Source organism: Colius striatus, chromosome 10 (genome assembly GCF_028858725.1).
Source record: "Colius striatus isolate bColStr4 chromosome 10, bColStr4.1.hap1, whole genome shotgun sequence".
In the NCBI taxonomy this organism is placed as follows: Eukaryota; Metazoa; Chordata; class Aves; order Coliiformes; family Coliidae; genus Colius; species Colius striatus.
Genome location: NC_084768.1, coordinates 20,030,410 through 20,057,484, shown reverse-complemented (window position 1 = coordinate 20,057,484; position 27,075 = coordinate 20,030,410). Strand labels below are relative to the sequence as shown.

Below are 27,075 nucleotides of genomic sequence, written 5' to 3'. Positions count from 1 at the left end.
CTTTTTCCCTCTGCGCTGGAGGATGCAGAGCCTGGCAACTGAAACCCAATTGAAACGTCCATTGCCTTTGCATGGCACAGTTGGGCATTGGCCTTTTCTCCTGCCACTATCTTAAAACATCATTAGGTGTTTCTGCAAACCTGCCTTTTCCCACTCCTGGCATTGCTTTCTGCAGAGCCCCAAGGCTCAAGCACAGACTGAACAGTTTGTATGGGATTTCCCCTCTTGCATCACCTGCTTGTGGTACATTGCACTGCCCGTGTCCTTCCTTGCCGTGAGTCTTTCAAGGCCAAAATGAGACTGATGCAAGTATGAGGGTGCCTGTACCCTCAAGGATGATCTACCAGCACCTTACTTTGCTCTTTCTGCTCTCAAAGATGAAATCAAATGGAGATTCTTGTCAAGGTGAAGCAATGACAGTCGCTGTGCTCTCCAGGCCAGGCGAGGAGCGTGGACAGGAGTCCCCAGACCCTGTGCCTGGCCCTCTTGAGCCTCGAGTCCAATTAGTCATTTTTTATTTTCCCCTCGTATGTTTTTCCAGTGTAATTTGGAGCACGAGTTGTTAAGTTTCCCCAACAAGTGTTGCCATAGGAGCCTGTATTTGTTTAGGGTGGGGTATGAGCTCTGGCGGGTTGAGAGGAGGGGGCAATTAGCCCTAAGAGATGAAAAGAAAAACTAAGCACCTCTCCTTCCCTGTGCTGTCCCGGTCTCTGTCCTCCCCATACCTTGTACACAAGATCTGGAAATCGTTTCAGACCTGTGCAGCCGTGATGGGCAAACCTCCCCATAATTGTATGGAAAGAGCCGGAGAGGCGAGTGTTGTTTTGCCAGTGAGTCATGACATATGGAGCAAAGCTCAAGAAAAAACTCCACTGTGTGGAAGGCTGCTAAAGCAAATCACACCCAAAGCATTCTTCCGTGCCAGTGGCCCTGGCTGGTCCCCTGCCTGCATCCCTGCACCAACCAGGCCCAGCATCCCTGCCCTGGCCCTCCCAGTGCTCAGAGCTGCTTCATGGCTCAGAGACCTTCTTTGATGAGCATTATTTAAGCCCCTCTGGCACTTTTTTCAATAGAAGAGTCAACCTTATTGCTTGTGTGAAATTGTACTCCGGTCTCTTCTGTTTGTGACAGCAGTGATGGGAGCTTTCTTGGTTTTGAGTGAGTTTCTTAACCTGGCCCTGCCTCAGTTTCCCAGATACAGGAAGGTGTGTTCTTTCTTCTTCTCTTGTGAGATCTTCCAAGCCAACGCAATCTCTCTGCAGCTGCCCGGATTCAGCCTGGGAACTGTGGTGCTGATAGCACAGGCAGACTCAGCTTGCCATAATCGCTGCTGCTACTTCCCACAGTGACAGTAGCCTGCATTAATCCTGTTTCTGCTCCTTGATGACAAAAAAGCCACACCAGCTCTTGGTTTTTGACATGGCTTTTTCATGTGAATTATTGGCATTGTCACCAATCCTGTCTGTTGGCTTCAGCGCACTGCAGGGCTGTTGTAGTGTGGTGGCATTTTACAGCTGTCATTCAGTTTAGGGGTGCTACAGATGAGTGTCCATCTAAGGCTGATTCTGGGGATTTTCTGAAGTCCAGCTGTTGTTAGGGGCCACCAAATCCAGCGGAAGGGGTCAGCTGCATCCATGAGCAAAGGGGTGGCTGGGTTTCCCCCAAGAACCCTTTTCTGATGACAGCAGTCTTGGAGGTTGGCCATGGTTGCTGGGCCAGTAGCTACCATCACAGAGCCTGGAGCAGGAGAAGCATTTCATTACTAATCACTTGGTTAATGAATGGCCTCTCCATTCTGTTAGCACATTCGGTTGTTGCTTGGCAGTGCTGACACGTATCTGTGATACATAAACCTCAGCTGCAGATAGTTCCTGACAGTTCACTGCAAGCGCTTCACACGCATGTTGTTTGCTTGCAGTGGTCACACAACACTGTTTCTCAGCCCTAGTTGGCTGCTCCTCATCCCCAGTTGGCTGCTCCTCATCCCCAGCTGCTTGTTTCTCTTCTCTGATAGATGAATCACGTACCTAAACAACATTAAAATGGTTTTCTGAATGGGTCCTTGTGCCATTTAACATTTCTGGACAGAAAGCTGTTCTGCTGCAGTAGCTTTCTGTTGCTATGTTAAGGCTGAATGTAGCGAAGGCCTGTTCGTGATGGCGAGTTTTATCTCAAGGTGCAGCAAGGCAAGCTGGGCTCTGCAAAGCCCAGCAAAGCCCCATGTTGCCAATATTTCTAGTTATCAGTAGGCAAGTTCCCTCTCTGCTCAATCCAGAGTTGGGTTTTGCCTGCAGAGAGCTGGTGCTTAAAGAAGACCCCTTCCATTTGTCCCAGCTGGCCACTGGATAAATAGCCTTGTAGTCCAGCCTGGCAAGGTTTGGTGGAGGCATGTGCTGGGAACAGGGCTAAAGCCTCCAGTGGAGAGTCTAGAAGAATTCAGGGACATGTTCCTCAGGATCAGAGAAAGAGCCCTCTGGAAATGGCACAGTCCTTGCAGCCATCACTTCTGGGAGACTCCTGAACTTGCTGAATCTTTCTCCGTAGTCCAAGGGAGATAAAGCACCTGCCTTCCTGAGATTGGTCCTGTAGCAGATTGCTCTGTGGATCCCTGGAATAGCCTCTCAGTACTTAACTGCTCAAGCCTGGTCACCAAGCTTAGCTTTAGAGCTCCTTTGGGAGGAGGATGTTGGAGAGAAGAGTTAGATCAGCTGCTTACAGAGCACTGCCCCAGCTGGGAAACTGCTGATAGGTTACCATGGAGACACATGAGAGGGGTGTGAGAAGGTAGGTGAGCAGACAAAGTGGTGAACTGACTCCTGGTTGGGTGGCAATGAACTCCATGGAGGAGCACCGATTGAGATGGGAATGCAGGGGGACAGGGGGGATCTCTCTTAGATATTTACAAATACCTAAATTGTGGGTGTTGAGATGTTGGGGCATCAATTTTTTTCTGTTGTACCTAGCGACAGGACAAGGGGTGATGGGATGAAGCTGGAACAGAAAAAGTTCCATTTAAACATAAGGAAAAACTCTTTCACTGTTGAGGTGAGGGAGCCCTGGCACAGGCTGCCCAGGGAGGGTGTGGAGGCTCCTTCTCTGGAGGTTTCTAAACTCAACTGGACATGTTCCTGTGTGACCTGATCTAGGTGGACCTGCTTGAGCAGGAGGGTTGGACTAGAGGATCTCTAAAAGTCCCTTCTAATTCTCACCATTCTGTGACTCTGTGTGACTTGTAGCATTCAGCTTGGGGCTCTCTCTAGCAATATGTACGTTTTCTCTCTTCCTGAAACAATTCCCTGATCCTTGAGCTACAGCTGCTGCCCTCTGAGCACCCACTACTCCATACACACCTGCCAGGATACCAGTCTCCTGGTGCCCTCTGAAAAGTGAGCTGTGTATAGCAAACTGGGCCCTGGCCCTTATCAGAGGTGCACAGGGGCCTTCTGAGGTCCAGGGATCTCTGCTTTTGGGGACATTTTGCTTTTGAACCACCCTTTCAGCAAAGACTCCTTTCTCTGCCTAGCCCTTCCAAGCAGATGGCTGGTGTGACACCATCAACAACCGGGCGTACTGCCAGTATGACGGGGGTGACTGCTGCTCCTCCACACTGTCCTCCAGGAAGGTAAGTGAGCATCTTCTTAGGATTAAGTGGTAACTACTAGCCATGCTTTCTTTGGGGGCTTTGCTGGCCATGGAACTGAGCCTACAATGCAGTTCTCGCACAAATGGAGAACAAACTCATGATTTTAAATCAAAGCCAGCTGAACCTGATAGACATCATCCTGCTGATTAACAGCAGGGTTTGGACTTCGGCCAGTGGAACTGAAAGCTCAGCCCAGCTCCCACTGAGGTTCACGGGATTCCCTCTTGTTTTGGGAAACAAGTCCCAAAGAGATTACTTCCATAGGATGCAGTGCTGGCCATGGTGAGTCAGAAGTCACCTTGTTGTATAATTGTGCAATCTCAGGGGATTTTTGGAATGGACCATGGGAGTTCACTATGGGCTATCTTTTCCTCCCACTTCTCCTGGGGAGGGAAAGAAGGAGGAATAGTGTAGAGAGAGCAACTTGGTATTGGGGTTGCACAGACCCTTCTTTTTCTCCCATCACAATCTCCCCTCCCACCTAACTTGCTATCCAGCACTCACAGCCCATCCTTCCTAAGCATATCCAACAGCAAAACAAATCATAAGGCATGAGATAATTTCTCACTGCAAAACTATGTGAATTTGGATCTTCTCATCTTTGTTGTGGAGCTTGAATCATTTTTCCTTTCATCACGCACACACGCACTAAGACAAGGAAAAATAAAATCCTGGGAAGATCCCGTTGAGATAGGAGAGAAAAGGCTTTACACCCAAGCGATGAGTGAAACCTCCACAGTGATATCATGACATCTTGGAGCAAGGCATGGCTCTCAGGAGGTCTGAGACATGTGGATCTCTCGATAAAATAAAGGATGAGTAAGAAGTGGAAGGTGGAAGTATTCGATCCCACAGCTTCCAAGAGACCCAGGCCCAGCTCACATCCCCCACAGGTCCCAGATCCCCCATGGCACAGGCCTCTAGCACATTTCTGACTGTGGAGCCCGGCAGTCTCAACAATGCCAGCAACAATCAAGGTGGAGCTACAGAATACTCAGGGTTGGAAGGGACCATTGGAGATCATCCGGTCTAAGCCCCTGCCAAAGCAGGTTCCCCTACATCAGGTCACACAGGAACATGTTCAAGTTCATTTGGAAACCTCTAGAGAAGGAGGTTTCCCTGGGCACCCTCCCAGAGCAGCCTGTGCCAGGGCTCCCTCACCCTCACAGCAAAGAAGTTTCTTCTCAAGTTCAAAGGAACTTCCTGTGTTCCAGTTTGTGTCTGTTACCCCTTGTCCTGTTGCTGGCCACTACAGAAAAAGACTTATCCCAACCTCTTGACACCTGCCCTTTAGGTATTTCTAAATGTTGGTAAGATTCCCCCTCCATCTTTTCCAGGCTAAACAGACCCAGGTCCTGCAACCTTTCCTGGTCAGAGAGATGTTCTAGTCCCCTGATCTCACTGGTAGCCCCGCACTGGACTCTCTGTAGCAGTTCCCTGTCCCTCTTGAGCTGGGGAGCCCAGAACTGGACACAGGACTCCAGATGAGGCCTCACCAGGGCAGAGTAGAGGGGGAGCAGAACCTCCCTCGAGCTGCTGCCCACACTCTTCTTGATGCATTCCAGGATGCCATTGGCCTTCTTGGCCACGAGGGCACGTTGCTATCTATCCCTACCAGGATGGAGAGAGAGCTTGCAGGAGCATAGGGGTGCGAGGAGCCATCAATCTCAAAGCAGAGGTTTATGTCTCTCTTCGGTCCCCACAGGTGATCCCGTTTGCTGCTGACTGTGATCAGGATGAATGCACGTGCCGCGACCCGGCGGCCGAGGAGAACCAGTAGCAGAACCACGAAGGGCCTCTCTCGGTCAGGCGAGCGCCAGAGGAGCGAAGGGGCAGCAACGGGGACCGCGGAGGAGCTGCGGGGTGTGAGCGGGCAGGAGGCCGAAGGACACGCCGGGCAGGGGGATGGCGACTGCACACGGAGGGGACAGGCCGAGGCCACCACGCAGCCAACGTGGCGGTTCCCTCCCCATCGCTGCTCCCTCCCGCAGGCAGCGGGACGCGTGCCCGGCGCACACCGAGGGGCTCAGCCACGGCCCGGCACAGCCTCGGCCACGCGCTGGGCTCCACGCTGCCAGCCACGGGCGTCTGTCCTGGTCCGACGGCTGGGGGTCTGTCTGTACTCCGGATTTGTCACTATTCACCCCCCCTCTGCTGTACAGGCTTCTTTTAGCAAGGTCGAGGTAGTTGTGATCTCTCTGCAAATATTTAAACTTAATTCTATATATATACATATATATAATATATATAAATATATATTATATTTTCTTTGCTCTTTATGAAGCTGAGAAAGGATATCCTTTGTCACACACCCATGCTGCTGTGAAGTACAAACCATTGGGAAGAGTGCAGGTCGGGGCAGGAGAAGCAGGGAATTTCCCTTTCCTTGCTGAGAGGAAGCTGGAAGGAGGACAGAGAGAGAAGCCCAACACCTAGGAGAGAGAGCTCCCCAGGCAGGCAGTGTGCATGCAGGCTGCGACCTCGAGGTGCTCTCAGCATCTTGTAGGAACCACGTTTTGCCCTTGGGATTTGCCAGTGCTTTGCCTTGCTCTGCTTAGAGTCCTAGGTCAGGAGTCTGAGGATGAGAAGAAATGCTGTGCCCTTACATCACCCTGGCAAGCACAGAAGATTCAGTGAGCGCGGCTGCCCCAAAGGGCACTGCAGATGCCCATCGCCCATTACCTCATAGCTTTCTGGGAAGGATGACGTGTCCATGGGAATGGCTGCAAAGTCAGTAGGAGCAAACACATGCAAAGGTGCCTTGCTGCATCCAAGGGCAGAGTGTGCTGCTCTCTCTGTGCACCCAACTAGAGGAAGGATGTGGTGGGCAGCCCACAGTAGCTGTGTGATGCTCTGAATGAAGGACAATCAGGTAGACATGAACTTCAACGGTGTTGCCACCTGTTCTCAGAGACTGTGACCTGAAAGACCCGTCACGAGACTTTGAGTGTCATCTTTTCCTTATTACTTTGTGGCCAAACCCATCACGGTGGACATATAGTCACTGGCTTTCACAAGTCTCTTGCTCCTGTGAGTACTTAGTGAAAAATCTTCAGATTCACTTCTAGCCCCAGAGAAGCCCAAACTAGAAACTTTGCACTCCTGTAGTTACCAGAAGCTCAGCTTGCCAGCCCCGTAGAGGCAGCAATTAGAGAAGGTGCCTGGCTCTAGCTGAGGTTATGGCCGATGGTTTTGTTCTACCTAGAGGCAAAGAAAAGGGCTAAAAAGAGAAGAGAGAAGGGTCCACAGAGTAGGAGCATGGATCTCAGTGTCCTCAGATGCAGCTGCAGGCTGGCACCAACACCCAAGGCTGCCTGTCCACGTCCTCCCTGCACAGCCTGTACTGGTGGAGACAAGCTGCCAGACAGTTTGTCCAGCACAGGAGAGATGGAGAGAGGGTGACACAGTGTGGAGAGAGTAGGGATTTTCAAGGCATCCTTTGGCTCCTGCTAGATTCCCCTCACCCTTTTTGATCAAAAAAGTTAGGTTTCTCTGGAAGATGGGAGTAGGGGCAGAGGTGCCCGGACATCCCACCAGCATCTAGCCCCCCTGTCCTTCTCCAAGCCCTTTCCTGATCCCAAATGTCCCCAATGCCCTGTGGCAATCCCATCTGCCCTTGTCCAAGCAGGGATGCAGGGGAGGAGAAACAATATTCAATGCTGGGCCCCACCTCCTCTTGCAGCAGGGACACACTGACATTTGTGCTCCTGTCATGCACAGTGACAACACCCTGGGCTTTTCACTAGCGTGCACTGTCAGTTTGGCAGACTGCTGCAATTTTTCAATCAAACTCACCCTTAAACAACCCAAGGAAACCTTTTTGGTTTTTTTGGGTAAAAGACCTCTTAAGAAACTTTTCCAGCCCCGGTGTCTCCAGAAAGTGCAGCTTGGGCAGCCTGCCCTGCTCCATCAGTGCAGGGAAGGGGAGACCCAGGAGTCTCAGCACAGTGGGAGCAGGGGGACATGGCAGCCCCAGCCAGGGGGGGTATAGGATGAGTGACACACAGAGGGAGAATTCCAAGTCCTGTTATCTTGCCATGCCAAACCCTTCCTTGCCTGATGCCAGTGTTACCTGGACGCCTACATGTTTAGATGGTATGAAAAATCCCACTCTGCAATGCCTTATCCCTGCTCACCAGCAGATGCAGGGAAGAGACTGTGCCCCGTGGACAGGGGAATTGGATGGGCGGCTGGAAACACTGGCTTGGCTGACAGACACCTGTGCTTCTCATGAATGGACAGCTTCTAGGTACCCAAGTCTTGTTCTTCTATAGCGACACTGAGCGGTTTTTGTCCCCTTTAGGGGTTTATTCACAACGGAGGCTGCTGCTATTTTTATTTTTTTGTATTTGATAATTATTTTTTATAAAAATCTATGAAAAATAAATAATCTTCTCATCCTCCACCTCTTTTGCCTTCTTGCTTCACCAAAAAGGGGGCCAGGCTGGGGGAGAGTGGTGGGTCGGCTGGTCCCAGCACCCTTGCCCCACATGCCCTCCTCTGCCCCAGATGAAAGTCTCCCCCAGCTCAGTAAGAGAGCTCCTTTGGGTTTTGGGCTGGGGACACACACACACACACACCCCTCCAATGCTTTCCCTATTGGAGCTGCCACCCAGAAAGTTTTGCTGTGCCACCAGCTGCAAGGACACTTTTGCAGGTGTTCTTCTGCTGGTTATGCCACAAACTGGTCCATTACCAATCATTTGTTGTAATTAACTCACCTTAAATGTAGGGAAACTGTGTGTGTGTGTGTTCACATACCACCTCCCTGGAGATGGGGAGCAGAGTGGGGCTCACGCTGGAACCAGAGAGACATGACATGTGGCACCCTAGCAAAAGAAAAAACAAAGACAATCCAAAAAGCATCTTAAAGATTTGGGTTTGATTTGGTTGGGTTTTGTGGGGTTTTTTTAAGCAACCAGATAAGTTTGTACTTACAGACTGGGAAACATCAATAAACCCTGGACAAGGTGGGTGGCCCTGCCACATTGCCAAAAAGGAAAAGCCCCAAACACAAGGTTCCCAGTGCTGCACCTGTCCTCACCACATTTGGGATGCTCTTCTCATCACCAACAATGGGAGCCATATGTCCTCAGCCTGACTGAAACAAGCTGAGGTGCTTTTATGTGGCTGCTGCAAGCAAAAGAAGCTCTGGAAAGCTCTTGGCCTTTCTGGCTGCCTGCACCAGGGATGGCAGGTACTGGGACATGCAGACAGGGCTGCATGCAGGGCTGCCTCCAGTGCTGGCCCTTGCACTACATCAGAGGGTCAGGGCTGCGGTGGAGATGTCCAAAATCAAAGGGACTGTATTCCTACTGGGGACAGCCAACTCATGCTGTGTCTCTCTCCTTGTTATCTTTGATTTCCCTTGTCCTGTCTTTAAACCCTTCTCCATCTCCTTCCAGTCATCTCTGGTGGCCATATTCCTCCCTTTGCTCCGCATTTACTTTCTTGTCATCCCAGAGGTGAAACAGCATCTCTCGGTGACATCAGATATCCTCTCTGGGGCAATCAAGCACTTCCACCAGGGCCAGATTTGCTTCCATGAAGGACAATGCTTTAAGGGGTTCAACATCCCCAAACAACCAAGACCCTAGTTGATTGTGTTGCATTTAAAACTAAAAGAGCAGCTGCTATGACAGTAGTCAAATGAAGAGCCATTTCCCCATCCCATCCCCTCCTTTCTGCCAAGTGTCCACCCTCAAGGCAAGACATGCCAACTCCTGTGTCCCCAAGACACTGAGGATGTGGGGTTGAGCAGGGTGGTGGTTCTTTCAGCAACACAAACTGGATTTGCAAAGCTTTACCAGCCATCGAGATGGAGGATACCACACGGCCAATCATTAAGAGTCACCAGGGTGACAGGGATAGGGTGTCGTGTGTAAGCTCCAACAGCACCACATCATTCACATCTGTTGAAATCACAGAATCATAGAATCACGGTTGGGAGGGACCTCTAAAGACCATCCAGCCCAACCCCTTGCTAAAGCAGGTTTCCCTACATCAGGTCACACAGGAACATGTTCAAGTTCATTTGGAAACCTCTAGAGAAGGAGACTCCACACTCTCCCTGGGCAGCCTGTACCAGGGCTCCCTCACCCTCACAGGAAAGAACTTTCTCCCCAGTTCAAACGGAACTTTTTGTGTTCTAGGTTGTGCCTGTTACACCTTGTCCCGTCACTGAGCACCACAGAAAAAAAGTGTTGCCCCATCCTCCTGATATCCACTCTTTAGGTACTCATAAAGTGTTGATAAGGTCTCCCCTCAGTCTTCTGTTCTTCAGGCTAAACAGCCCCAGATCTCTCAGTCTTTCCACCGAAGAAAGATATTCCAGTTCCCTTATCATCTTGATGGCCCTCCACTGGACTCTCTGCAGTAGTTCCCTGTCCCCCTTGAGCTGGGGAACCGAACAACTGGACACTCCAGATGTGGCCTCACAACTGCAGAGCAGAGAGGGAAGAGAATCTCCCTCGACCTGCTGCCCACATTATTCCTGATGTCTCTCAGGATGACATTGGCCTTCTTGGCCATGAGGGCACACTGCCCTGGGCAGCAATCCCTCCTGATACCAGCTTTCTGAGCATAAATAAGGACTGATGGCCAACAGCAGCCCATCCAACATCTACACACATTAACCAAACCCTTCCTAAAATATGCTGCTATTGTGCTTACAGTCCACTCCTTTTTGGGTGGCTTTCTCCAAATCTCCCATCACTTGCCAGCCAGATGACCCTTAAGGAGATTATGCTCTGGTGAAGGTGCAGTCAGTCAGCCCTCCCAAGACCTTCTCACACAGCAGCTCAATCTGCCACGCAGGGCCTCTCCTCCTCCTCCTCTTCCTCACGTCTCGTTCTGCAGCCACAGGTTATTGTGCAATGAGCCGGTGGCAGCCACAGTGCTTAACTGGATGGAAAATAGCAGAAGGAAAGTATTGGGTGTATTTTTAGCTTATTTTCCTGCAATTTAGCAGCGGGAAGAGTAAAAAAAATAAAAACCAAGTTGTTCCAGGAGACTAAATGAAGTCTGGTTTCCTATGGATTCGTGTGCCATAGCCCCTAAATTCCCCCTCTGCTGTGTCCTCCAGGCATCCTGTCTGCCCACTGCAGTAATCCAAACCAATTCCCAGGTCTGCCACCCATCTGGCAGGGCAGGTGGCTGTACATACTGGGCTTGGCCAAGGGACCAGCCCCTACAGGTCTTGATGATCTGAGCACCAGACACAACACTGCACCATAAGTGACTTTTAAGACATCTTTTGCAGCTCCCACATTTGTCCAGGCATGATTTTCACATTGCTTGTTAATACCTGTCCTGCTGCTAGTCCTCTGTCAGAAGTCTGCCAGATGGACCAGGAAGTTCTCAGGGGGTGGCTGACCACCAAACAGTACCATCTCATCCACCTTATATGCAAAGAAAACGGGCTAAAAGGAGATTTTTTTTTTACTCTACTTCCAAATTCCTAGCATCTGTGGAGTTTGCAAAGCAAAGGCACAGAGCCTTTTGCTGAGGATGTAAATCCAATCTTCCCCTCAATACTTGAAGGTGCCTGGAGGCATCTGCACATTCCTGTGTCTGGAAGAGCAGGTAGGCAGGACAAGGGGCAGGACACAGCTCTGGCTGTGTCAACTGAGTGCTACAGGGCTTGGCTAACCCAGTGGGCAGACAGGCTAATGCTAAACTTGTGTGAAGATGCACCCAAGTTCAAAGGCTGGGAGTGTTTCATCCACTACCAAAAATGACATCAACTGGACCAAAACTATAAACAAACACTCCAGTTTGCCAGAGCAACGGATTACTAACAGCTCTGTTTAATAGTCACTTAAATGATCATCTGGAGTTTTACAGAGTGTTACAATAACTTTTTTTTTTTAAGTTGTTTAAAACCTTTGTTCTTTTTCTTTTAAAGTAATCCGGAAGGGTTTTATGTTTCTTGCCATGTGGCTATCTCACCCTAAAAGCACCCTACTTTCAATCTACAGTAGTAAAACGTCACATTAGAGTTTTAATAGAACATCAAGGAACATGAATTGTAGCCATCTTCGTAAAGAAAAGGACCAAACCATCTTTATATGTTAAATAACCTCACAACAAGTAAAAGATAGTAATGCTATTACAGGGGTACGGGTGCAGCAAAGAAAAGGTAACGACCCAGAGGTTCATCTCAGGTGACTAAGCGCTCATTAACTCAGAAATATAACAGGAGAGGGCAGGAGGGGTAAGGGGAGTTTCAGAAATGGATGGAAAGCAATGCCTCCTCCAGCTTTTGTATGGTTGGCAGCATGGGAAGAACCAGGAGTCCAAGAGAGAAAATACTGTGCAGACTCAACAGTAGGACCTTGTGGCAGAAGCAGATGGTGCCAGGTCTGCAGGGAAAGATGCAGCTCTGGGCTCACCAATGGCTGGTTTGGGTGAGCAAACCTCACACAACACATCTCACCAAGGCCATGTCTGTGGCCACGGTGCAACCCTGTACTCTGGTCTGGGCCCCCATGGCAGGCTGCTGGCCTTTGAGATGGGCTTGTGTGCTAGCTGAGAGATTTTGGCAAGAAAAATCCAATTTTGGGCAAAATTATGACTTGCAAAACCAAGAAGGAAACCTTCACAAAGGCAGGTGAAAATGGCCCAACAGAGGTGCCACAAGAGTACGACCTGCCAGCACGGCGGGTACAGCAACAACAGACCCCACAGTCCATCATGGGATGGGGACACTGAGCACTGTCCAACTGTGCACAAGTGCTGCCAAACTTACCTTCACCCTCTGGGGTGGTCCATCTGCCAGTTCATGAGGAAGATGGGGTAGAGGCAGCACAGTCTGGCTCAGTCAGCTGCTGATGCTGCAGAGTTTTGGTTGCTGTGAATCGTAAGGCTGGGCAAAAAAAGTAACCTCAGTCAGGTGTGAACTCATGGGGTACCCAGGGCTTTCTTGGCAGCGTCACAGCGAGTGGCTGGCAGAGTGAGCTGCTCCCATCCCTGCTGCTGCACCTGGTAAGCAATAACAGAGAGGAGTCTGCTACTCAAAGGAAAAGAGTCTGCATTTCAAATAAAAGCCACGTAAGCAGTATTACTTGGCGAGCAACCAACTTGTGTCTGGGCCAGAGCAGCCCTCATTCAAGCATCCCTCTGAGGCATTGAGCAGAGGTGCCCCTTGCCCATCCCTGAACAGCTGCCTGTCTGGAAGTTAAAAGTTGTCTCAGAATCCACTGGGAGAAGCAAGAGGATAAATCAAAGTGTCTTGGGCAAGACTGACAGTGGCTGAAAAGAAAAGCAGTGACAGCTCAGTACGGAACACCTGCCCGTGTATATCTGTGCACGGAGATGGTGATGGTCTTGCTCTGAGCTCCAAGCCCTTGGCAACATCAGGCACATCAAAATATAAGGAGAAATATATGAGAAAAAGCCAAAAGGTTCCAGGACACTTCCTTCTCGCAAAGAGCAGGTGTTTGCCTGATGACCCCTGCTAGAGACACTCATTACAGAAATGACACTGGGACGCCCATGTAACTCTCAGCAGCTCCCTGCTCCAGTCCAGCTGCCTCTGGAGGAGAGCTCTGTGTGGTCCTGCAGCAAGATACTGAACTGCTGTTGAGTAGATACTGTATTGCAGCACTGTTGGCTGTGGCTCGCTGCAGAACACAGCTGCCTCCCTCCCAGCACCATGCAAATACTCAAACCGTGTCTTAGGAGGAGGAATGAGGCAGAAAATCATGAAAGACAGGCTGAAGATTGCTCCTGCCAAGACTGAAAAAAAAATGAAAAGGAATTTTCTGTCTGAAAAAGCATCATAAAAATCCCACTGTAGGGCTCCTGGCTTGTCCAGATCAAAGATGCACAGCTGGCAAGTCCAGAGATGCCTGCTCTGCAAACCAGACTGGAAGCTGAAGCTAAAAGGAAGCTGTTTTCTGCCTCCATCAGTGGTAGCAGGGTTCTGGAGAACAGTTTGCTCTGAACCAACCCCAGTGTCCCAGGACAACCCCAGCTCTCTGTGTTGTTTTTTTAAAAAGAAAAGTCACCAATGAGAGTTGCAGATGTGAGCCTGAAAAATGTTTGCCACAGCTCCAGAAGCCTACCAGCCATGCCATTTCACTGAACCCTCTCTGGGACCAGGAGCCCTGTGACCATCCTGCACTGCCATGCTGGGGTGCGCTACAGCCCGCTTCCCTCGCCGTGCAGAGCTGGGGCTACCCACGGCTCCTGGGGGACTGGTGCAGAAGGCAGCCTCATCTGTGCCATCTGGGTGCTGCACTCTTGGCTGGGGCTCTCCTGAGCAGTAGTTTGACATCCTTTCAAAGCCTTTACTATGTTGAATTTAAAAAAAAATAAGTAATAATGGAAGAGGTTTTTAAGTTGACTTCCTAGGAATGTGATCCACACAAGTAGCGAGCTCACAACGTCCAGCTGACCACTGGCCCTGAGGCCAAGTTGCTTTTGCTCCGGCGTACTCTGCATCTTGGAGCAGTTGTGGGCTTTGCCCATGAGAGAAGAACTTGAGGAGATGGGCTCAGCAACACCTCTGTCTCCTCGCCCCAGCTGGTGACACCACACCAGCTCTGCCCTGCAATGGCACCACCGCCCAGCCAGCGCTCATCCAGACCTCATGCATTGAAAAAACAGGAAAAAATCCCAACCTTCCTCATCATCCAGGGGCTGTTTTGCTCAGCGAAACGATTAGCATCTCAACCTGGCCTCCATGCCCTGCCTCCATTTCCCCAGTCCTACATCACCTGCTCTCTTGTCCTGGCTGTGTCACCGTGTTCCTTCCGTGATTGGTGTCCCCCACCCTCGGGGACGGTCCCCACAGCCAGAGCAGGGAAGGGGCAGGAGCAGAGGGCTGTGCTCTCCCAACCTGCCCTCTCCACCGATACTGAGGAACCTCTTGGCAAAATGAACAAAACAAAATCAAGAAAACTGGGTCCCACAAGACTTCTAACTAGAAAGGCTTTTGGCCAAGTCGAAGAAGAATCTAATACCGAGTCAGTCCTGCACAGAGCAGCCAATTTTGCTCCCCAGTCTGAATTTTTTGCCTCCAGAAACATCAGCGACACCCTCCTCCCGCCGTGGGTCCGTGTATAAAACCCTCACAAGCGCCCGTCGGGAGGCCGGTGTGAGCGCGGGCGCCCGCAACCCTCAATAGTCCTTGTCACCATAGTCATTGTAAAGGACACTCAGCGTCTGCTCCTCGCAGGTCTTCCTGAGGTCTCGGCTGAGCTCCGACCAGTCGAGCCCATAGGGCTTGATCTCGCTGTAGCGGCAGGCGAGGTACTTGAGGGATGAGCGCTGGAGGCTGATCTTGGGCTCTTGCAGGAGGCCGTTGCACCAGCTGCTGAGGTCCCCCAGCTGCGAGAGGATGAGGCCGGCCTTCCTGCAGCGAGGATGAGCAGGGGGAGATGCCAGGGGGGACACACGGCAAGGGGAGTGACAGGAGTGATGGAAACACCACGGAGGGACGGTGGGAAGGGCAGGAGCAGTATAGGAGGAGAGAAAAGCAAAGACGGTTAAGGATACCGTGGGAACTCCAGGAGGGAGAAGAGCTAATGAAAGAGTCAGGCAGTGTGGAGAGCAGCTGAAAGGAGCATAACCCTGCCAGGACAAGAAGGGATAAGTGGGGCTGGGGACACACACCAGCCCCATGACAGCACTGCAAGCCCACATCCATGTGAGAATAGTCCCTACTCAAGCCATAGATGCCCATGCCACCACGGTGGTGCAGGACCTGCTGCACTGGTCTTGGGGCTCACTTTACACTTCCCTTCCCAGTATCCTCTTCCTCTTACACCCCATACTGTCCCCACAACAAAGCCAGGTTTGCTGACGATTCAGTGAAGGGACAGCCACCGGTGCAGCTGTGAAACCCCTAAGACCCCTTGGGACGACATCATCAACAACTCAAATGGCATCACTAGTCACTGCTGCAGCTCCTGGACCCCAAAGATAACAGGATAGGAAAGCATGAGCCAATCACACTGCAGGCAGTGGGGAGAAATGCTAAAAAGTGCCAGTCATGACAGGTGGCATCACATGTGTCCTCTCCATGAAGTGTCTGTTGCAGGTTCGAGAACTGTGCTGGTCATTCATGGCTTGGTGTAGGACCCCTCCAATGGCAGGAAGGGCAGAGAAAAGGAGGGAATGCCAGGCGTGTCACTCCCTTGCCATCATGTGGCTGAAGGAGATGTGATGGAAAATAAATGCACAGTACTGGGAGCCAGCATGCTGGGACACCAGTGAGCATGAAGGAGATCTAGGAAAAAAAAACTCAAAATAGCATGCCTGGCTTGCAGGGGTCTGTATGGAAGGCTGAGGGTGAGATAAAAGCTACGATCCTCGTAACATGCAGTATCACAAAATGTATGACTGACACTCCTGCTGCATGACCTGTGATGTTTATTAACAGAAAGAATCACAGAATGATGGGGCTTGGAAGGGATCTCTAGAGATCATCCATCTCAAAGCAGGTTCCCCTCGATCAGGTCACACAGGAACGTGTCCAGGTGGGTTTGGAAACCTCAAGAGAAGGAGCCTCCACATCCTCCCTGGGCAGCCTGTGCCAGGGCTCCCTCACCTGAACAATAAAGAGCTTTCTCCTTATGTTCAAGTGGAACTTCCTGTGTTCCAGCTTGTGCCCATTACCCCTTGTCCTGTCACTGGGCACCACAGAAAAAAGTGTCACCCCATCCTTTAGGTATTTATCAGCATTGATAAAGTGCTCCCTCACTCTTCTCTTCTCTAGGCTAAACAGCCCCAGGTCTCTCAGCCTTTCCTTGTAAGGAAGATGTTTCAGTCCCCTGATCGTCCTGGAAGCCCTGCACTGGACTCTCTCCAGCAGTTTCCTGTCTCTTGAGCTGGGAAGCCCAGAAACAGACACAGTACTGCAGATGTGGCCTCACCAGGTAACAGTTTAAGAAATGTGTCTCACAGGACAGCATACAAACTAGAAGGAATATACTGAGGCATACAACATAGGTTTGATCCAACAAGCTCTGGACACAGTGGAGTTCCCATGCTCTTTGCATGTGCATTTTGCCTTTTCGACGGCAGACAGCAAAACAAGGCAGGTGTTGGCAGCAGTGCTTCATAAAGAGCTGCAAACCTGCCAAGGAAGCCAGGAGAGAAAGTTGGATGATAGAGACAGTCCAGGAAGCATCCATCCTCAGCAGAAGACACACACATGGCACCCCCTGGGCAACTGAGAGCCTCAGAGTGGGCTTGTTCTGGTAGTCAGAAAGTGCTAAATTACCAGCTCCTCATGATGGATGAGATATTGGAAGAGGTAGAGAATTCTGGCCAAATAGGACCTAAACTGTGTTCTCTTATTTTCATGTTTTTCCTCCTGAGATTGTGCTTTAAAGTGTTTATCAAGAAAAGCAGTTTGTTCAGGTAACACTTTATATTTGTTTCAAACTTGTCTAGCACTTTTTGATCATCTCAAGGAACCTGGCAAATATGGAGGTAATGGCTTCAAAGGAAGTGTCCTGAAGGTGAATACTATGTGTGCCTGGAAAGCCAGACAAAAGTTTAAGAGTCTCAAGTGATAGGATAAGTTTTCTAGCCAGCTTCAAGGTCAGTTGGTGGGTTAGTATAAACAGGAAAGAGAAGACACATCCTGGTGGCAGCTTTAAGTCAGCATCTGTTCAGCTCAGAACGGGCAGCAGATGTATGCCAGAACGGCCATGCCAGGGAAGAAATCCCTCTTTGTCACATTCTTAATTGGAGAAGCAAGGCTTATGTGTGGAGCACATGGCTGTGTTGTGGCTGGCTTGATAGCTCAAGGGTACGTGTACCAACCATGAAGGAACATCCACAGCCCCTCCAAACCTTCCTCCAGGCTAGGTGCACCATGGGAAAGCTGCTTGGAGAGGAATTAATTTACCCCAGGCCCAACCAGAGGCAACCTGGGCTTTCCTGGGGAGGAAACCCTCAAGAGTTCTTTCATGGAGGTGGCAGCAGCTGCAAAGGGCCAGTCTGGAGCCACCAAGAGGCTGTCCAGCTCTGCAACCACGTACACTTGCAGCCTCAGCATATCCAAAGCACAGCAGAGAGGTGACAGTGCTTTGCATGGTGCCAACTCTGGAGATAGCCACCCAAGCTGGCCAGGTCTTCCAGCGTGAGAAGGTAGCTGACTTCTCACTTTTCTTGGTCCCTACATATGACAGGAGGTTGTAGTGGCATGGGGGGTTGGTCTCTTCTCCCAAGTAATGAGTGATAGGAGAAGAGGAAATGGCCTCAGGTTGTACCATGGGAGGTTTAGATTGGAGATTAGGAAGAACTTCACTGAAAGGGTTGTTAAGCATTGGAATGGGCTGCCCAGGGAGGTGGTAGAGTCCCCATCCCCAGAGGTGTGCAAAAGCTGTGTGACTGTGGTGCTGAGGGACAATGGTGTAGTGGTGGGCTTGGCAGTGTGGAGTTAATGGTTGGACTTGATGATCTTCCACTCAAAATGACTGACTCCATGATTCTATGATCTAGCCTCCAACTGCAATTACCTCTCTTCCTCCAGCATCACAAGATGCTAACAAGAACATTGAATATGATCTCACAGATTTTGACTCAAAGCCCACAGATACCACCAGACTTCACCACGCTTTCCACCAAATTCTGCTTTCACTTATTAGTTGCTAGAAAATTACTTCCCTTTCCCTCCATTTCTTCTCTTTATGCAAAGTCCAGAGTCCTCTGCAGCCCTTCTTGTGGTAGGAGGGAGCAACTTGCTTTTATAGCCCCCAGACAAGTTATCTGCATGCACCCTCTCCTTTGTTACAACAGCCAGTGTTGCCAAAGAGGGAAGCAAGCACAGCCTAAGTGAGCAGAGCCAGAAGGCAGCATGGTCACGTGGAGGAGAAAGAGGAGGGACATGGGAGAATCGGTCGCGTGGGTCTACACCCAGGACTTCAAAGGAGCATCAGCAACAGTCAAACAAACACTCTGTCTGCTGGCTAAATAATGTCATCTGCAAGTGATTTGTCCTGTCACCACCAGTCTGGATGCTTCGCCCTCACAGATGATCAAACAGGAGGTCTGCTTTCCAAGATTTGTCATCACCAGAACCCGCTGCAGCTGCCTAAACCTCTCTTTCCAAGCAGCTTGAGCTGCAAACACTTCATCAGCAACTTGCGTCATCCCATCCTAGGCACTCCAGTGTCTCCAGACGGTGCAATTGACCCTCTGGCTCATAGGTTCACATAGCAAATGAGCAATTCAGTGGCATTTCTGGCTGCTCCATGCCTATGTACCTCTGCCTCACAGGGATCAAGGAGGCAGCTTTCACCCCACGTGCTGTCTGGTCCCTGGTCTCCTTGCAGCATTGGCAGTGGCTGTGTGACAACTCCAGGCTGTCACGTAAGGAATTGTATGTGCTCCTCACACAAACCATCACAACAGATGTCAGATGGTCTGGGCAAAACAGGGCTGTATTTCACATCTGGAAGCAGAGACAAAGTGACATCACTGCAGCTGGGCTCAAGACAAAGGTGAGATATTAAGTCCAAGTCTGCAGATTCCACTGTCATGGCAATGAAGCAATCCTGGGCAGAGGAGATGGTGAGAGCCTCAGCCTTAAGAAGGCTCCACACACTAGGATGTCACTTAGAGGCTGTGCCCACCATTTCTTAGAACATAAATAGGAAATAGGGAAAGGTGAGAGAGGAGTTTCCCACCAAAGCTGGACTTGGAGAAATGTCTAAGACACCAAGTACAAGACAGCCACCTGCTATTTGCTGAGTCTTTCTGACCATGTAACAGAGGTTTGGAGGACAGAGATGATACACAGAGCATCTCCAATCCTCTGCTAGACAGCCACAAGCAATCACCTGGAGAAGGAGGGCTGGAAGATAGCTAGTGGTGAGACCAGCAGGAGGACATGTGGAGCAGGGGGCAAAGTGGAGGCCTTGCAATTCATAGGTGAAGTCTATTGCTGACATACATTTGAAGCAATCCTAATTTCTATCTGGGCTCAAGGCTCTGGTTCTTTGGAGGCCAGATGCTATGAAACATCACTGCAGCCCATACAATCTCCCAGCCCAGTTTGCTAAACTGACTGGAAACATGCCCAATACTAGGAAACCACCCAGACAAAAGGAAACATCAAAAGACATGGGGAGAATATCTGGCTGCTTCTGCAAGTCCAGGGCATGAGACATCTCACCTCCAGGAAGATGGAGGGGCAGCAGAGAGCTGGAGGAGCCTGGCAGGAGATGACATGGTGCACACTCAGGCATCAAGGGACTGTTTCAGTCAGGAAGAACTCAAGACAACCTCATCCAAAACCCGTCATGACAGCTCAGCACTGCCAGGCACCAAAAACACTCATGTCTCTAAAATCACCTCACATGATCCCTGGTCATGGATTAAAAAGGAGAGAACATGTGCAATGCAGACCCAAGGCCAATCTACTGCCTGCTTTGGACCACAAGTGACAATGTGTTCAATGCACAGGGATGCGTTCAACTCAAGCCAAAGCCCAGAAAAAGGAGGAAAGCCAAGTCTGGCCTTGGCATAGCCCGGCACATGTATGTGTGTTTGTACACACTTCATCCAGCAGCTTCCACAGCCAAGCTCCTCTGTGTCACCTTCTCCAGCAGGTACAACCATCTCCTTGCACCTTCTTCCCTCCACCAATGCCCAGAGCCCTTCTCTAGCGACACACTCTGACAACGCTTCCTCCCCTTTTCACCCATAACAATTCAAAGGTGCATTATTTTTCCAAGATCTTCTGTCTTTTAGCCTGTGGCAGCAGCCACTGAGGAAAAAGAGAATCCCATTCCCTTCTCACCATGCATAGTGTAAATGAACTGTGCAAAACTCCAGAGACAGGTGGAGATGGACAAGAATGATGGGTTGACAATGGTCTATGAGACTATAAGCTCTATTATCAAACAAATTAATGAGATGTGACAGAGAACGATCTTCCTTGTGACCAATGTCTATAAGGGATACGTCTGTTGGTGAGCTGGCCTGCCTGCCTAGTCAACGCAGCTCCCAAGCCTACCTTGGCCCCAGCTCGTCTTCACAGCGCCAGGTGAACTCCCCAAAGCTCTCGTAGTGCTGGTTGTAGTGGTAAAGGACTCGGTGGAGGCTGGGGGAGCCCAGGTCCAGCAGAGTGTTGTAGGCTGTTTGCTGCTCCTTGCCGCTGGTGTAGCCATTGAAGAGGTTGTAGATCTTGTCTGCTATTTCTGGGTAGAAAGACAGGGAGTGGGTGCAAGAAAAGGCATGAACAAAGCCCACCAGGCTTTAGCTCAGCCCTAGGGAAACCAAGACCAGAGTCAAGATTTGTTCCCTGAGTTCCATCTTATCAAGATCCCAGTGGAGGAGCAATGGAGTAGATGGCATGGCATTGCCTGGACTCAGTCCAGGTTAGGTTCCTGTAGTTTGGTCCAATTAGGAAAAGAAACAGGTGGTGTCATCAGGTACCGTGAGTGACATACCATTTGTTCATGAGAAGACACATCACTGGGATTTCTTGAGCACAGCTACCACCTACACTACCAGCTGCTCTCTGGGCAGGACAGGCGGGTCTCCTTAGCTATTTCAGTATGTCCCAAATGCCTGCCCCTCCATCCATCCTCCCACCCCTTCACCAGCACAGAGCACCTCTGTGTTTGTTTGGGAAGAGGATGTGTGCCTCCTATCACCCTCCACACCAAGCCTCAATACCACACAGCAGCACCTGGGGCACCATGGATGAACGAAATTCTACAGCCAGGACACAAAATGTGTGCATGGACATGTTGGAAGGGGGAACTCCCTGTTGCTGGCCCCAAGCATCACAGTCAGCAGTTGCCTCCATCTCACCTTGAGCTTTCACATCGTCTACCACAGGGCAGGGGGTCTTGACTGTCACATCACTGGATCTGGAGCGTCTTCCTGTGTTATCAACTCCCCAGAGCGTGAACCTGGACAAGAAGGAAAAAGGTGAAACTATGGACTCCCAACACCTTATGTAAACAAGGGCAACATCAGACAGGAGCACCATGGTCAGGCTGATGACACTGGCACAGGCATGGCGCAGGGGAAGAGACTCACATGTAGGTGGTGTCAGGCTCCAGGCAACGAACGATAAGGGAGATGGTGGAGGAGAGTCGGTCGGGCACTTGGGCTGGCATGGCACAGGGTGACTTGGCACCGGAGATGATGTCATCCACAAAGCTCAGCACTGTCTCTAGGGAGAGAGGGGAGGATGTGCCACAGGTGATGACATGGGTTTCCCGAGGCTGTGGAGAGCCACGGAGGTCTGTGCCTGGTACCATGCTGCCTGGTGCTGAATGGGACCAAGGCTCATCCATGACGTTGGTGTGGAGATAGAATTATAGAATCATTTTGGTTGGAAAGGACCTTTAAGATCATCAAGTCCAACCACTAACCTCACCCTGAAAAGCTCACCATTAATCCATGTCCCTCAGCACCTCAGCTACATGGCTTTTAAATATCTCCAAGGTTGGGCACTCTACCGCCTCCCTGGATAGCATGAGACAGTGTCTGACAACCCTGTTGGTGAAAACGTTCTTCCTGATGTCCAATCTAAACCTTTTCTGGTGCAGCTTAGGCCATTTCCTCCTGTCCTATCACCTGTTACTCGGGAGAATGACCCCCCATCTCACTACAACCTCCTGTCAGGCAGTTGTAGAGAGTGATCATGTCTCCTCTCAGCCTCTTCTCCAGGCTAAACACACCCAGCTCCCTCAGCTGTTCCTCATGAGACATGCTCCAGATCCTTCACCAGCTTCATTGCCTGTCTCTGGACACACTCCAGCCCCTCAGTGTTCTTCCTGTAGGGAGGGGCCCAGAACTGAACACAGTATTTGAGATGTAGCCTCACCAGTGCCAAGTACAAGGGGACAATCACTGCTCTGGTCCTGCTGGCCACACTATTTATGATACAGGCCAAGATGTCATTGGCCTTCTTGGCTACCTGGCCACACTGCTGGCTCATGTTCAGATGGCTGTTGATCAGCACTACCAGGTCCTTTTTGTCCAGGCAGCTTTTCCAGAAAGGCTCATCACCATGGTGTGGAGCTGCTACTTCTGCAGCATGGTGGGTAGGAGAGGGGCTGCTTTCTCTGCCACAGGATAGTGGATATGTTCCAGTCACCCCTTGCAAAAAGGGAGACAGTGGCTCGTCTCCAATATCTTCATCCCACCCTCCCCAGCCAGAACCAGTGGAATCCTTACTCACCTGTCTCCACCTTGGAGTGGTCCATTCTGTCTGTGACTTTCTCTTGGCGGAGGAGGTAGTCGACGATCTGCACCCCGATGGGGGGCTCTGAGTGCCCCCACTCCAGCACCACCAGTGTGCTGCTGGGCTCATGATCAGTGGAGAGACGCAGACTGAGGAGCAATGCCAGCCAGTCAGCATCTCAGGAGAGTGAAGTCTGACAGCTGTCCCCACCACACACCCCTGCTCACTCTCACCCATGTCTATCATCGCCTCATTGCTGCTCTGTGCCTTAAAAAGGCAGGAAAAGTGCAAGGCTGAGGCACACAGTATGTGAGAGATGCCGAGGATAACCTCTCCAGCTAGTCCCCATGGCTAGTGAAAAAGGCAGGGTGAGTGTGCCCACTAGTGCCACTTGCTCTGCTGCAGACGATATGCAAATGCATCAGACATGACTAATTTTTGTAAGGTGGAATGCAGGCACTCTTTTTGCATCACACACTCACAGCAAATGAGCTTCAAAGCCATTAGCCCATGGGAAAGAGCAACAGAAGTGACTTCCCCTTCCCTACCCCTCCTGGCTCTGATCATGCTGGTCCAAAGGCCTCTTTCCCAAGGGTTGCTCTACCAGGATGGATCCAAAAACTTGCTGTCAGTTGAATTTAGAAAAGATACTCCATCTCTGCACCCTCTGCCTGATTTCCAGGTCCCCAATCTGCTTGCAAACCTGTCTAATAAAGCCACTCGAGCCCCACCACCTCCTGTTACCACACTCACACCAAGAGGCCAGGTTGGACACACATGGACACCTACATGGGGTGCGGCAGAGGTGCGCAGGTGGGCAGCCCGTCAGCCCCAAAGGCACTTGAGTCGCAGCGGCACCAGTCCTCAATGACATCCCCACTGCCTGAGCACCACAGCGAGCTCATGGTGGCCTCCTGCAGGAGCTGGGAGAGAGAAGAAGGGGTGAGCACCAGGCAGGTCATTCATCCTCTGGTGGGTTCAGCATGGTCCATCCACTCTGTCAAGGAGGACTGGCCAATGGACAAGGACTGCCATGGCTTGAGAGGATGCTACGAGTTGCCTTCAAAGACCTCCCTGATGTTGTCCTGTCGCCCCCTGCACACCCACCCCACCACCCCCAGGAAGCGGCTCCTCACCCGCTGGGTCTGGTTGTTGGTGACCAGCTCGTAGATGGGGGCTGCTTTGGTGACTTCCAGCAGGATGGGCTCTGCTGGCACATCAGGACTGGAGGGGACGTGGCAGAGTGGGCAAGAGGAGGGGCAGCGCCCGCGGCTGTGGCACTCCATCCGCACCCCGGCTGCCATGCGCTTGGTTCCCGACTCGGAGAGGCTGGCAATGTATTCGGGGAAGGTGAGCACCTTGGGGTCCCGCTCGCGCTCCTCCGACTCATCCGAGGGGGAGTTGCCTGGGGAAAGGGGAAAAAGGAAGCACCAGGGTGGGCTCAGAGCCATCGATAAGAGGATACAAGGGGGCTACAGCCCTGCCTTCCAACCAGGAGAGAGGCAGTGCCACCCAGAGATCCTTAAATTCTCCCTGTTTGCTCTGTAGGGATTAAAAGCTCACTGGCCTTCAGAGGAGGAATCAGGACTGAAGAGACCATCCTGGCATCAGGAGACTGGAACATCTTTCTTATCAGGAAAGGCTGCAAGTTCTGGGGCTAGTTATCCTGAAGAAGACTGAGGGGAGACCTCATTAACACTTCTAAGTACCTAAAGGGTCAGTGTTGAGAGGACGGGATGACAGTTCCTTCTGTAATATCGAGAGACAGGACAAGGGATAAAGAGGCACAAACTAGAATACGAAAACTTGCACTTAAAATCAAGGAAAAACTTCGTTGCTGTGAGGTGAGGGAGCCCTGGCACAGGCTGCCCGGGGAGGGTGTGGAGGCTCCTTCTCTGGAGGTTTCCAAACCTGTCTGGACACACTCCTGTGTGACCTGATCTAGGTTGACTTGCTTTAGCAGGGGGTTGGCCTGGATAATGTCTAGGGGTCTCTTCCAACCCCCATTATTCTGTGAATCTGTGATTACAGGTCCTTTTGCTGCCCCGTGCCTCAGTTTCCCCAGCCCTTTGCCTCATACTGGGAGGGATCACCGTTGCAGCAGGTCCCCATGAAATCGAGTCTCCTTCATGTGTCTGGAGATTCATGAAGGACCTGCTTGGGCACCTTCCCCCCATGCTGACACCACACCAAAGTCCCCAGCCAAACGCTGCAAAAGCCTCTCTGGTCCAACAGCTCATTTTTTTTCTTGACTCCCTCGGTTTCCAAGGACCCCCATCAAAGCTGATGTGACAGAGCATGTTGGAGACTAGATAGGATGAGTGTCAGACCAGGGTGCACAGCAATAACACCAAGTCAGTGTCCAATCCACAAAAATCTGCAGCCAGCAGCACCAAAGAGCCCAGAATGAGCAGGAAAGACTTGCCAGTGCCTCAAAATGCCCAGAAAGCTCCTGAGATGGCTACAAAGTCCCCAAGCCCCTCTCTAGTCTCTCCATCCCTCCTGCATTGGGTCCCCATGCAGGGAGGGAAATGGGGAGCAGTCCCTTTATGGGAGTTTCATCAAGCCTGGCTCCTCTTGTCTCTTGGCATTGCCTTGGGGGATGACGGAAGTGGACAAAGATGCATCTGGGCAAGGAAACAGGGTCTGTCCCTAATGGCTTAGCTTACAAAGCACTATCACAGAGCAAAAGCAGGAAAGCTTTGCCACGGGCTACACTCTTCCCAGCTCTGAGCAAAGGTGCCTGATGCCACTGAGACCCTGCTGCACAGGGCAGTGAGCCAGAGCCTGTGTGTGGTGGGCTTGTCTCCAGCACTCCCATAGAAGGAAATATTTTGACACAAGGGGAAAAATCCTGTCGTAGTAGTGAGAAAAGCAAGATCAGCTCATTAGTGCCGTGCCCTGGCAGTGTGGGCTTCACCATGCAGGCCAATGGTGCTACTCACCCCAAAGCCACATCAAAGGACAGCCCTGGCTCTGCACCAAAGAAAGAAGGGCCCAGATGGCCAAGGCAGGTCAGCAAGGTGGGAGGAGGCTGAAGGATGCCCAGGCAAAGCCTCGCCCCTGGGGCAGGGACAGGGCCTGGCCAGCAATGGCTTAGGATGGGCCAGTTGCCATGGGGAGCCACAGCTCAATGGGAAGATCCTCCTATTCCAAGGGTTTGCTGAGAACTGGGCCTATCCACGAGACTCCTGCAAAGAAAACAAAGCTGCTAAACAAAAACCCGGGATACAAGAGCATTGGTCGGCTCCCCCAGCGAGCTGCAAATGGATCACTTTGGGCTGGCTGTGAATTGCAGCTTAGCAGGCACCGAGGGAAGGCAGAAGAGCCAGGGAACGATTTGTCTCTTGCAATTTCTCAATCGATATCGAGCTCCTGACGTTTGCAAACAAAAAGAAAAAGAGGGAAAGTGGCAGGTGCCAAAGTGAAACCGAAATGTGATATTGTGGGTGGAAAGAGGCTGCCAGACCTGAAAAGCCTCCAAGCAGGAAAATCAAAAGGGAGGAAATTGCAGGAGAAAAAAAAAAAAAGTACTTGCAATTGAAAGATGCTACATCTGGAGACAGCCCACAGCAAGACAGCAGCAGGGTCTGTACTCTCACAGGTGGACTTGGGATGAAGTCCAGGCTCCAGGAGGTCTGAGTCCACAGGATCCAGACTCAGGCTCAGAAAGAAGCCTTTCTCACACAAGAGCCCTGGAGAGAAACCAAACATCTCTGCGGCTGGGGAACAGTAAGAGCAGCACCATAGGCCAGTGCCAATACTGAGAATCCTGAAGCTTCATGATGGAAGAGAGGTGGCAGCCATGGTGCCTGTGAGCTCCAAGCTCAGGCTGCCTGCACCCGGGAGCTTCTGAGCAGAGGGCAGCAAACCAAGGTCACTTAAGAAAAGCAGCTGCTCTGCTTGGCGTCCCTCATGTCTGGGCTCGGGAGCTGGCTCTTGCCTGCTGCCCAAGCCTGGGGGATGATACCCAACATCCTCAGCACAGGCAGCAAAAGAGAAAAAGGTCTGCAGTTTGCACGAGGAGATGCTGCGGTCCTGGTGAGATGCAGCAGTGGGCACGTATTAGGCCACCTCTGCTTTTGGAAAGTTTGCATCCAAACCCGCCATCACCTCCCTACAAAACCTCTTCCCCTGGAGACACATCACACCATGCCACAGGGAGGGCTCTGCAGGGGATGCAGCAGAGTCAGCTGCCCTCTGCACCATGGCAAATCTCCCAGTTCATAACTGGTTTCCAGACAGTAAATGCCCCGGAGAAGAAAAC

At 51.1% G+C, this 27,075-nt stretch overlaps 2 protein-coding genes across 2 annotated transcripts in view; one reads left to right on the top strand and one right to left on the bottom strand.

Annotated features, from left to right (window-relative positions):
• PAPPA2 (pappalysin 2) overlaps positions 1–5,423 on the top strand; it is a 92,079-nt gene extending 86,656 nt beyond the window's left edge. The window contains exons 21-22 of the mRNA XM_062003888.1: positions 3,524–3,622; positions 5,349–5,423. Coding sequence (XP_061859872.1) covers positions 3,524–3,622; positions 5,349–5,423 — 174 coding nt within the window. The remainder of the gene's footprint in view (positions 1–3,523; positions 3,623–5,348) is intronic.
• Positions 5,424–20,617: 15,194 nt separating this feature from the next.
• ASTN1 (astrotactin 1) overlaps positions 20,618–27,075 on the bottom strand; it is a 51,145-nt gene continuing 44,687 nt past the window's right edge. Inside the window, exons 17-22 of the mRNA XM_062003574.1 lie at positions 23,945–24,213; positions 23,598–23,731; positions 22,806–22,957; positions 21,656–21,791; positions 21,425–21,525; positions 20,618–20,805 (exon numbers count right to left, since the gene is read on the bottom strand). Coding sequence (XP_061859558.1) covers positions 20,618–20,805; positions 21,425–21,525; positions 21,656–21,791; positions 22,806–22,957; positions 23,598–23,731; positions 23,945–24,213 — 980 coding nt within the window. The remainder of the gene's footprint in view (positions 20,806–21,424; positions 21,526–21,655; positions 21,792–22,805; positions 22,958–23,597; positions 23,732–23,944; positions 24,214–27,075) is intronic.